The 11,795-nt window shown below is 47.5% G+C and overlaps 1 protein-coding gene across 1 annotated transcript in view; it reads right to left on the bottom strand.

The window, feature by feature from the left end:
- The window catches only part of CPN1 (carboxypeptidase N, polypeptide 1), a 33,825-nt gene that overhangs the window by 909 nt on the left and 21,121 nt on the right, over window positions 1-11,795 (bottom strand). The window contains exon 10 of the mRNA XM_004681015.1: window positions 11,339-11,519. Coding sequence (XP_004681072.1) covers window positions 11,339-11,519 — 181 coding nt within the window. The remainder of the gene's footprint in view (window positions 1-11,338; window positions 11,520-11,795) is intronic.

The raw sequence follows: 11,795 nt of genomic DNA, 5'->3' as shown, positions 1-11,795 counted from the left end.
GCCCCCGGACCGCCGCCGGGGGAAACTGAGGCACTGCGGCCGCGCCGCGTCCTGCCGACGTCCTGCCTCCGCGGAGCGCGAGCTCCCTTCCTCTCTGCGGCTCCCCACCCCGCGCGGCCGCCAGCCTCGACGGTCCTAATTCCTTTCAGCCCCTGCGGCGTGTCACCTCTGCTACCCCGAGGCGGTTTCCTGACCTTTTCGCATGCAAGATGCCGGGTTCTTCGCGCCTGGCCCCTTTCCTGGCCTGAGGAAAGTCTCTCGGGACAGCCTCGAGTACTTCAAAGCCGTCTCGACCTTGGCAACAAGTCTGTCACCACCAAGCACGACAGGGGTAGACCTTGATCCCCAACATTTCATCACACCATAGTTGTTTGAACTGTTGTTTGGGGTTCCCCCCACCCCCCTCTCCTTTATGGTAAAATGTAAAATTCATTTTATTCATAAACAATAAAATTCATCGTTTTAACCATTCTCAAGCGGCATTCATGTACATGTGCTGTGTGGCAAACGTCGCCACCGTCATGTCCAGAACGTTTTCATCAGAGGCAGACACCGTATTCACTGGACACTAAGTCTTCATGCCTCCTGCTCTAACCCACAGTCCCTCCTGCTTTGGCCCCTGTGAGGCTGACTACTCTAGGGGTCACTTGTCAGTGGGATCCGGCAGTTTTGCCCCTTGTCTGATCCTCTGCGGCTTCCCCCGTGGTCTGCAATGGCAGCGTTTTGATTACTTATTCATCTGTCCCTGGACACTTAGGTGGCTCCCACCTTTTGGTTATTGAATAATGCAGCTGTGAAGGGAGATATACAGATACCTGCTGGGTTGTATACCTGAGGTGGAATTGCTGGGTCACGTGGCACTCCTGGTTCATATCCTGAGAAACTGCCATATTTTTTCTTCCTTTCATTTTTAGCGTATTTGAACACTGTGGGCAGAAACCTTTCTAGTAAATTATCAGTGTTCTTTATTTTTGACAAAATTGTTAGCAAATTCTTCATTTGGAGATAGTAAACAGTGAGCGCCCCCCTTATAATAAGTAACGTTGCAAATCAGTTTTCTTTATTTTAACTTTTTTTTTAAGATCGTATTTATTTATGCATACAGAACTGGGGTACAGGCCAGAGGTGCAGGGGCAAAGAGAAGATTCACCAGAGACAGAGTGGGGAGCAGAACAGGCAGACTGATGTAGTACATTGCTGAGGGGAGCAGCGGGCAGGTCAGGAGAGGTCTGCTGCGCCATGTGGGTCACCTCCAGGAGGGGGGTGGAACTCACACCAAAGTGGCCCTGGCTTGGCTTAGCTTCACAGTGCAGAGCTCCAACCTGCTGTGCCACCAGGTTAGGCCAGGTGTTATTTTTCTAATTTTTTGGACAAATTCAACTAGCTATGTGATGAAATAAAAAATCAAGCATTTCATTGTAAAAAGAAAACCACTTTGGATGTCTTACTGTACATTCAAACTCAGCTGGAACTTTATTCCCTTTCATCCAAAAGTGTCTATTTCAGCATGATCTCATTACTGAATCTGAATCTTCGAAGGTGGGTTCTTGAGGAGCCACACAACAATTCAGGAATCCTGGCCCTAGGGCATTGCAAAGGTTCCAGATTATCAAAGACAAATACTGTTACTGAACGCCAGTCTCAGTTTCCCTCAGCCAATAAAAGGAAACAGAGTTTGAGGGAAAGGAAAGTGGTTTCATTTGTTGACAAATGAGGAGGGCAGCAGACACATGTCCGAAAGACCACCGTCCTGCTCTTTGGCAAGTTGCGGGGCTGTTTATACAATGTTCAACAAAGAAAAGGGGAGGAGTGTCCCAAAGGGGAGGGAGTAAAAGTGAGTGCTGGGATGGAGACCAGTGGGCACCAGCCTTTATTTACACAAAGACAAACAAAAATGGGGAATCAGCAAGAGTAATGGGGAGGGGGTGGGCAGCAGAGTGAGGAAGAGAAGTTGGCGGGAGTCAGCAAGCTTTTCCATTTGCTTAGAGAAGTTGGCTGCTTTTGTTTGGGATTCCTTTCCTTGACCCTAAACCTGTCAAGGAAGAGGAACTGCAAGAACAAACTCACAATCAATTAAGAGCTCTGGGAAAACCAATTCTGTCATAAATTTGTCAAAGAAGGCAAATCCGCAAATGCTTATCTGAGAGCCCATTTGCTGTATCAATACCATCTTCCATTCCTTAACAGAGATTACATTTGTGATGTGACAAGCATTGTGACAGGTATTTGGGATTCAGTCTGACCAAGACTGACAACAAGCTCCTCCTCCTCAAGGTGCTCACACTGTACAATGGGTGATAAACAATAAACAAAGGATAAATAATTACAGGGTGTGGTGAGTGCTGGGAGGGACACACCAGATGATATAACAAATTACATTGTGGACAATTAAACCCTAATGCCTTAGGCATCCATTCTATGTGACAATTTCTCTCCTCTGTAACAAGAATGGTGCAAGGTATTGTACACAATCATGTGAGAAGTAAAAAAGTAATCACTCAAAATATTTTCTGTTTTGTGATTTACAAGCAGATCTGAACTAACCGGGGCCAAAATAAGGTGTGGAAAACTTTTTGAAAGACTGATGGTCAAGGAATTCTCTGGGAATGTGACATTTATTTGAGACCTAAATGATAAAAAAAAAAAAAGCAGCCACTAACAGCTGAGGAAAAGTCCTTCAGGTAGGTGGAACTGAATGGCAAAGTCCTGAAGTAGAAACTAACTTGGCAAATTTCAGAAACAAAAACACGCTGATATGAGCAAGACAGAATAACTAGGTAATATTGGGAAACAAATAGAGATGAAGCTCATCCTGGTCTGTGGGCAATGAAGTTTCAGTCAATATGTTAATGTATTACAAAATACCCTCCTTGGAAAGGACTGAAATGAAAAACATCAAGAGGTAAATGTGAGTGGAACTGCCTTGTAGCAATAACAATATTCACATGCATGCTATTTAAATTAAAAGGTTTGATTTTTTTCCCTGGGTAATCCTCAATAAATCAAAATACATGTTTAATTCCTGGGTCTTTTGATTCCTCTCATTGATCAAAATTATTTGTTGTTTCATTCTTTGATCTCAGGTCTGAGCCTAAATCCAAATTTTCAGGCCATCTAAGGATGCATCATTGTTCAAGAAGTGCATCACTATCAGCTCCAAATCAAAGCCACTTGCCCCTGTTTTCCTTCTGGAATGTGTCACATCGCAGCCACAAGTTGTTGTTCGCAATAGCAAGCTGATGAAAGCGGCAAGCTGCCAAAATTAAGCTAAGCTGGCCTTACTAGGTACAAGTCATCTAACTGTTAATCTTGGAAGAACAAGGGGTCCAGCTCTAGAAAGAGGGGAGTACAGATAAAACAGGGTATTCTTATTTATGTTAGTAATGATGTGGCCCCGCTACTTAAGGATAGAATCTGGAAGGCACAGGCTTGAATTCTAAGATGCCGGGAAGGAAAAGAGATCACTTGGAAGTACTATTAATATTTATCAAGATGGTGCCAGAATGCGTCAGCCCAGAAAAGAAAGGTTGGCTACAGGAAGGAAGGGCAAGGGACATCTCATACTCTCCTGGAGAAGTGAGGCGTCCAGGACAGTTTCAGAGGGAGGCATCTAGCTAGTGGACTTGTGCAAAGAGGTCATTTCGTTCCTTTGAGAATAGACTTCAGTAGAAGAAAAACCATGTCTAAATTCTAGGTCTGAGCCTTAGACACACCCTTCATTTGTTACAAAATGCAATTAGCCAGCATTAAAAATTAGGGCCAAATAGAAACTTTCTCCTTGACATATCAGATCAAGCTAAAGAAATGAATACAAAACTTTTTACAAAGAGTGATGTATTGCTTACTAGGAACATCATTCAAAATCAGCTCCTTTGCTCCCTGGGTTGTCCAGCTTAACCACCACCCTGATGCTGTCTTCATATTTAGGGAAACACCTGATTTACCAAAGGTAACAGCTTATAAAGGACCAAGTTAGGACGTAATCCAACCTCTGCCAGCTTCAAAGTCTTTTCATTGTGCTTTGTGAGCTCCCCACTCAGATTAGTTTTGAAACTTTGCTCCAAGTCAGACAGCTTTGTTTTTCTTTGGGAATATGTTATCTTGATACATCCACAATGTTTAGTGGTTTAGTGGTGCTGCAACCTTCAATGTCCCTCCTGGAGATATGCCAGAAATTAGATGGCAGAGAAAGCCTGACCCCTGTGGGCCCTGGTGGGACCTCTGTTTTTCTAGCACAATCCGGGGAAAGCATTACCCCTTTAAGTGGCCGTTTGTCTCTTGAACTGTGGTCAAGTTCATGCTCCCAGTACCTCCTCTACATAGGACAGATATTTAAAATCAGTGTGCAAAGCTACACAGAAATGAGTCATCCAACACCATACTATACTAAGTCAGGTCTACATAAGCTGTGCAAATTAGGAAATTGAATGGTAATAGAGCTGATTCTCTGGTCTTTGACAAGGCTGATCCATATTATTGACAAGTTGTCTGCCTCTCGCTACCCTCACAGATGGGCTGGTAAATTTTTTTGTGTGCCTGTAGCTTAGCAAAGCACCGGGTACACGGGTGTACCTAGCGAACATTTGATTCACTGGGGTCACAGCAAGAGTTAAATGTTACATGAATTTAATAGTACATACTGTTCTTATGTTGTTTAAAACAACAATAAAACAAATACTATCTGTCTCCCACCCTCACCCCCACCCCGCCTTGTAGGAGTGGGCATCTGACCCCACACTGACCCTCAGCCTCTCTGTACGCAGCCCTATTTGTGCTATTGAGTCAGTCCTAGAATCATATTTGTTGCTACACTGCTAGAATACAAATGCGAAGCTGCTGGTCATCCAGTCCCCTCCTGGGAGGGTCTGTGTGAGAATGAAATCACTCAAGACACGACATCAAGAAGCAGAGAGACTCCACACCACACAACTGGGATACCTGCATCCAGCTGTGTGCGAAACTCCCCCCACTTTTTACTTATTTGAGACACTAAAAGTCCTATCTTTCAACCACTGGCTCACCAATGCTAGTCTGAGAAGAAACACTATGATCTTTAGGAAAATAAAAGAACTAATTTCTAAGACTTGCTTATCCTGAGATTCTATCATCCCTAACTTTGGCATTAGAGTATTTATGCTATTGGTGGTAATAGGTAGCAACTGTATTTGTCCAGTTGTTCTTATTGGAAAATTAGTACAAAATAGAAAGCTAATGGATCCTTTTTCTATCCCTCTCTCTTTCCTTCTCAATCTGCTCTGGCTGCTACAATAAACTACGATAGACCTGGTAGTTTAGACAGAAAACACTTTTAGAGGCCACAAAGTCAGGATGCTGGCTTGGTCATGTCCGTTAAGAGCCAGAACTGCCCGGCTTGTAGATGTCTTGTGTCCTCAGGCACAGAGCGAGAGAGGTGCTAGCTCTCTTCTGTTCTTATAAGGACATGAATTCCATCACACGGGCTCCCTTTGTGATCCTATCACTCCCGAAGGCTCCACATCTAAATGCCTTCACATTAGGTCTCAACATACCAATCAGGGGACACAAACTTTCAGTCCGTTATACCCTCCGCTTAAAAGAATTTTTTCTCTCTGTGAAACAAAAGTCTGCTACAATCCACAGTGCATAGAAAATATTATATCTGGATATACAAATAAAACAAAATGATGAGGCTTTTCTATCTTAGTTTATTTATACTTCATCTGATTCCAGAAAGGATTTAAATAAACTCACCCCCTCCTTTGATCTAGTGCCCAGATGAACTCTTCATTCCAAAGGCCTCACATGGAACGATCTAAAAGGAAGTCAAAAGAGGCCTTTCCTCCCTTCCCTGTGGCTGACTGGGATCCAGGCCATGGCTTTATTAGCCTCCTCCCTGGAGCTCTGCAGGAGGCACGTGTGTGGCAGAACAAGTCCTGCCTGAGAGTGCCTCCTGGGCAGCTGGTCTCCCACGCCACAGAGGCTCCCTGTCCCTTCTTTCAGGGATGTTGCGAGCCACGGAGGAGTGGGAGGGGACAAATGCGAGGAGGTACAGGGAGCCTGTGGGGCATGAAAAGAATGAATGTCAGAGAAGGAAAGCTGCATGAGAGGAAAGAAAGGGGAGGAACTTGAATTGGTCAGGAGAAGAGTCGAGACAGTGCCAGTGCCGTGTGAGGAAGGTCTTCTAAATAGTGGCATTTAAGTTTTAGGAAGAGAGAGAAAGTTGATGTTGGCTTAGGCGTTTGCCCAGAGGGGATGTTTACTCGGGCCTTAATAGCCAGAATGAAGTTAGTGTTAAAGTAGGAATGAAGTCACCTTCCAGGCAGGGATGGGGAAGAGGGGTGTTGGTGCAGAGTGTGGGCGGGGGCCTTGTGCAGGAGACACGCCACGGTAGGCAACCCTGGAGAGGCATCCTCAGGCACCGGAACACTGAGGACATGTCAGGTGGCACATTCATCCCAAGCTGCTGTCCCAGCTTCCCCATCCTTGCTTATATCTGAGATGGCTGTTCAGGTGAGGTGTGTTTTCTGTGGCCATAGAAAAATTGGATCTTATTGGCTCACTTATAACGAGACCACTGTGGTTTAAATGTTTTGCTGTCTGTCTTGAAGTTAGGTTTCTTGGCTGTTAGCTCATAGTTTGGGAAGACACACCACACACACACACACACACACACACACACACACACCTTTGACCCAAAAAATGTAGCTGCTCAAGCCAGCCAAGCTCTTCCCTGCTGTAGGGTCCTTGGACATGCTATTTCTTCTGCCTGAGCTTTTGTTCGTAAGCTTTTTTTCTAAACCTTTTTTCCTTAGCCTTTACATCTCAGTCCAAATCTTAGCTCTTCAGAGAACTCAAACTGATCCCCCTGGCACTTCCTCACTCAGGCCCACTTCTCTACCAATTCTTTTCATCCTTTTTTTTTTTAAAGATTTATTTATTCATACAGAACTGGGGTACAGGCCAGAGGCTCAGGGACGGTGAGAGGCTTCACCAGAGACAGAGTGGGGAGCAGAACAGGCAGATTGACGAAGTACACTGCTGAGGGGAGCAGCGGGCGGGTCAGGAGAGGTCTGGCTTGCCATGTGGTCTCCTCCGGGGCAGGCGGCAGGCGGGAATCGAACTCATGCGGAAGTGGCTTCAGATTCTCAGTGCTGTGCTTTAACCCGCTGCGCCACCAGGGAGGGCCCATCCTTTTTTTTTAATTGACTTCTTTTATTCTTTGGCTCTCCCTCCAAGTCCCTTCAGTTACAAAAAAGTAGAAACCAAGCCCTCCCTAGTGGTGCAATGGGTTAGGAGGCAGCACAGCAAGTAGGCTGCAGCCACTTCAGTGTGAGTTCGATCCCCAACACCAGCACCGAAGGTGACCCACATGGCGCGACAGACCTCTCCTGACCCACCCGCTGCTCCCCTCAGCAATGTACTTTGTCAGTCAGCCTGTTCTGCTCCCCACTCTGTCTCTGGTGAATCCTGTCACCACCCCTGCGCCTCTGGCTTATACTCCATCTCTGTATGCATAAATGAATAAAAATCTTAAAAAAAAAATGAAACCATATTTCTCTGATTTACAGTTCTCCCCTAGTCCTAAAGCAGGTCTTGATTCATTCATGGAATTTAAATATTTGTCAGATAAATGGACCAATAAATCAACTGTCTTGATTTCATATCCTGGATCTTTAACATAAAACAAACATTGGTAACCTTGTATTGGGATCTTACTGTTTTAGAATAAGTTAAACTGTAGGAACCTATATTTGACTATTGAAGAGGTCTCCTGCTCCCACTTTTCCTTCAGTGTCCTGAAGTTAGACATCAGAGGTCGGACTGCTACACACTGTCTACTGATTTTGACCCTGTAGAAAGAGGAGAAGAACTCCTTTATGAAGGACTATTCTGTCTGCAGTCTCTAAACAGTCCTTCCATTTTCTCTTGCTTCAGTATTTGTACCAGTGGTGTGTGTCCACCATCCAGTACAAGCAATTTGGTGCAAATAATAGGAACTATTTGTAACAAGCAATTTGATGCAAATAATGGGCATGATTTGTAGTAATTCGTTATTCTTATTCAAAGGTTGAAATCCCTGCTATCAGAGACATGTGTTCTTTAGCAAGAGAAGATGACAGTCACCCACTGGGTGAAGCCAACCATCCCAGACGCCCACTTTAAAAGTTCCATGTTTCTGGGCTCTCCCTGGTGGCATAGAGGGTTAAAGCACAGCACCAAGAAGCTAAAGCCACTTCAGCATGAGTTCAATCCCCGCCACGCCCTGGAGGTGACCCATATGACATGGCAGACCTCTCCTGACCCGCCCACTGCTCTCCTCAGCAGTGTACTCCATAGATCTGCCTGTTCTGCTCCCTGCTCTGTCTCTGGTGAAGCCTCTCACTGATCCTGAGCGTCTGGCCTGTACCCCAGTTCTGTAGGCACAAATAAATAAACTTTTTTTTTTTTTTTTAAAAAGAAAAGACAGAGGGGTCACAGCTTGCTAGAGCAGAAGCCCCAGCAGGGTGGGAAGCTAGGAGCAAACAGTTTAGGCCCAAACCCATCATTGTGTCTGAAAACCGGAAATTCTCCTAGCAGTCATAAGAGAAGGAGAATTAGTATGTGCGGGTAAGTGACACAAACGCTCAGATTTTCACTCCACCGGCTTCTGTGGCTATCGCCTGCGGCCTTGAATGCAGGAGGCGCCCAGGAGCACACGTGCCCAGTGGCAGACACCTGGAGTGTGGTGTGGGCGTGTGTAAGTGACGCACCTGAGCCTGGAGGGGGAGGTTGTCTGGGCGCGTCAAACAGGGTGGCTGCCGCGGAAGACTACGTACAGTGTGGGGCTACCAGAGGAGACTGACTGCAGGGGAAGAGGCAGGCGTCGCCCACCAGAGAGCCCAACGAGGAGTGAGATCCGCAGGGCTGGGAACCCCACCTGTCTCCTGGCCTGCACCTGGTCGCCTCACTACAAATGGTGTAGGAAGGTCATTACAAGCCTGAAAAAAATAATAACAACTATATACCAGAGACAATTTACGGGGGGTGGAGAGGGGAATGGGATAAAAAAATGGGAGGGAAGTGCACGGGGCTGTGGTGATGGCACACGGGTGATTTGGCCTTGGGAAGCCCACGGGGATTACAACTGAGATGGGAAAAGACACACAATGATGTAAAAATAAGCTATTATAATAATTTTTTTAAAAAGCCAGGAGGCTTCAACAAGACTCTCCTTTACCGCTGCCAGGTCCAGAGAGACCTTGCCCTGGGCTTGCTGGCGCTACACTGCGTGATGAAATCTTCAGTTTGGAAGTGCAGGAAAGGATAAGGAACTAATAAAGATCTTCCAGCACATGAGATTAAATACATAAAATAAAGTAAGACAGGGCGGGGTTGGCTCAGCCCCTTAGGAAACTACCTCACTTCTCTGCTGTTTGCAGTCCTAAATCCTGGTGTCTACAATCAGCCAGCCCAGGAGTGAGGACCCCCTAAGGAGAGCCTGTTCCCGCCCAACCGATCTGAATATCCCCACGGACTCAGAGAGCCGTAGTTATTAGCTCCATTCTTTCCAGGTGAGTAATTATGACTCAGAGACGGTAAGTTACTTGGTCAGGGTCACACAAAAAATAGCAAACAGCTAGAATCAAAAGTCCAGGTCTGCAGGGCCTAAAACCTGTGCCTTTCAGTGCAGCTGCTCTCGCCTCAGGAAATGCCATCGCCAAGGCTGGCATCCTGTGCAGGAGATTTCCTCTTTACCAGCGGAGAGACCACTGTAAAATAGTAAGTGCCCGCAGGACAGTGCCAGACTCCGCGACAGAAGCCCTCGCTTCTTGGCCTGTGACTCCCACCCTCTCCTAGTCCCCCCACACCCTTCTTTGATGTGCTGAGAAGTTCCCTCTTAAGGTCAAGGCCAGAGGGCATATTTTCCATGTAACCATGTTCTGTCAGTATAATCCCCTCTGGTGTGAGTGAACTTTACTCAGAATAGTTTCTAGGGTTTAGTTGAAAACTAGGGATGCCTTAAAATCTGCAACATGAGAGGCAGGGAGGATCTGGGCAGAACTGAGTCTCCAACAGAAAGTCTTGAAGCATGACCCTCTCTGGTGGCGCAACTGGCATAAATGCAGCACCGTGAAGCTGGCCGTGGCCACTTCAGTGGCCCACGTGGCGTGGCAGACCTCCCCTGACTCCCCGCTGCTCCCCTCAGCAGTGTACTTCCTCAAACTGCCTATTCTGTTCCCCACTCTGTCTCTGGTGAATCCTCTCACTGCCCCCGCACCTCTGGTCTGTACCCCAGTTCTGTATGCATAAATAAATGTCTTTTAAAAAAGAAAAGTCTTGAAGCAAGTGGTGAAACCACGGGGCCTGGTGGGGAGCTCTCCCTCCCGAGAACCAGGAGTGAACTTCGGGTGCTTCTCCCCCACGTGGCCCCACTGGGGCCAGGTCACCTTCTCTGGCTGTCAGCAGCTCCTGCCTGACCCAGCCTTGCCCTGCTCCAGCCAACCCCCAGGCTGCGCCAAGGAGAGCCTTCTAAATCTGACCCAGCCACTCCCTACAGGAGGGCTTGTCAATGACTCCTTGTTCTTCCTGGGATAAAGTCCAAATTCTGCACTGAGGGTCAAAGGCCCTTCGTGACCCTGGTCCCTCCCTACCGTGCTGGGTGTCTTGCTCTCACCACCTCACTTGCTCCCACCACCTGCATTTCCCCCAGTTCCCAGAATGCTGTCCCCTTTCCGGCCTCCACACTCTGCCTAACGATGGGTCTCAGCCCCTACTTCTTGCTCATGAATGGCTTTCCTGATCTGCCTGAGACTATGGGGGAGGGGGGCTGTACCAGCAATTATCACAATGCAGGGAGATGACCTATTTGTCTACTAGGCCCGGCCATCCCGAGAGCTCCAGCTTCTATCTTATTTGTATTCTCTGCATTTTTTGAAAGCGAGGACTCAGTAAATGCCTTCTGCATGAAAGAATGAGTGAGTGAATAAAAGTATGTGGCTGTGCCAGGAAAGCACTGAGCCTGAATTTTCAAACATCAGTTCTGTTAAGTAACTATGTCCCAGGGAACCTGAAAACAAAGTAAGCGATACCCAGACACTCGGGAAAAATCCAGGCTACAGCACCCGCTGGGTAGTGGCAATCCTGCTGGCCAGCGAGGCAGGCTCGGGCCAGGCAGCGGGGCTGGGAGCGAGGCAGGCCAGCTCGGCCCCCCACCTCCACCACCAAATCTTGACATGTCCTCTGGGCTCCTCTGGCCTTGCCCGCGGTCTTGCCTCTTCTGCAGTCACAGCCTCCTGCAGCTTCTCTCCCTGCTCTCTGCGTGGCACAGCCTCCTAGCCCTGGCCTCCAGACCCAGGTGTGCGCCCTTCCACGTGCCCACCCGTGCTCCAGGTGTCCACAGCAGGCACCAGCCTGCGCCACACTCCAGAGCGCCTCCTGCATCAGCACCATTAAGGCCGCCTGTGGGAGCCACAGTGGCCAGCGGTGCAAAAACCTGGCCAACTTCATTTACCCTACACTCAGGCATCAGGTTCCACGGACTTGAAAGAGCCTCCCAGTAGCTGTTCATAATAACAGGGAAACAAGGATGGTGGGCTTAAATCGGGAAGCAGGGAAAGGTGTAGACAAAGGATAAATCGCCTGAGGAGAGGATCCTTTCTAAATGGGGAAAATAGAGGCCCTCCCTGGTGGCGCAACGGGTTAAAACTCTGCATTATGAAGCTCTCTGAAGCCACTGCAGTACAGTTCCATCCAGGGCCAGGGAAGTGACCCACATGGCGCAGCAGACCTCTCCTGACCCGCCCGCTGCTCCCCTCCGCAGTGTATTTCAGTACATC

The sequence above is a fragment of the Condylura cristata genome, unplaced genomic scaffold (assembly GCF_000260355.1).
Source record: "Condylura cristata isolate star-nosed mole 26May11 unplaced genomic scaffold, ConCri1.0 scaffold00011, whole genome shotgun sequence".
NCBI classification, from domain to species: domain Eukaryota; kingdom Metazoa; phylum Chordata; class Mammalia; order Eulipotyphla; family Talpidae; genus Condylura; species Condylura cristata.
The sequence above is the reverse complement of the archived record's forward strand: the minus strand, read 5'-3'. Positions and strand labels throughout refer to the sequence as shown.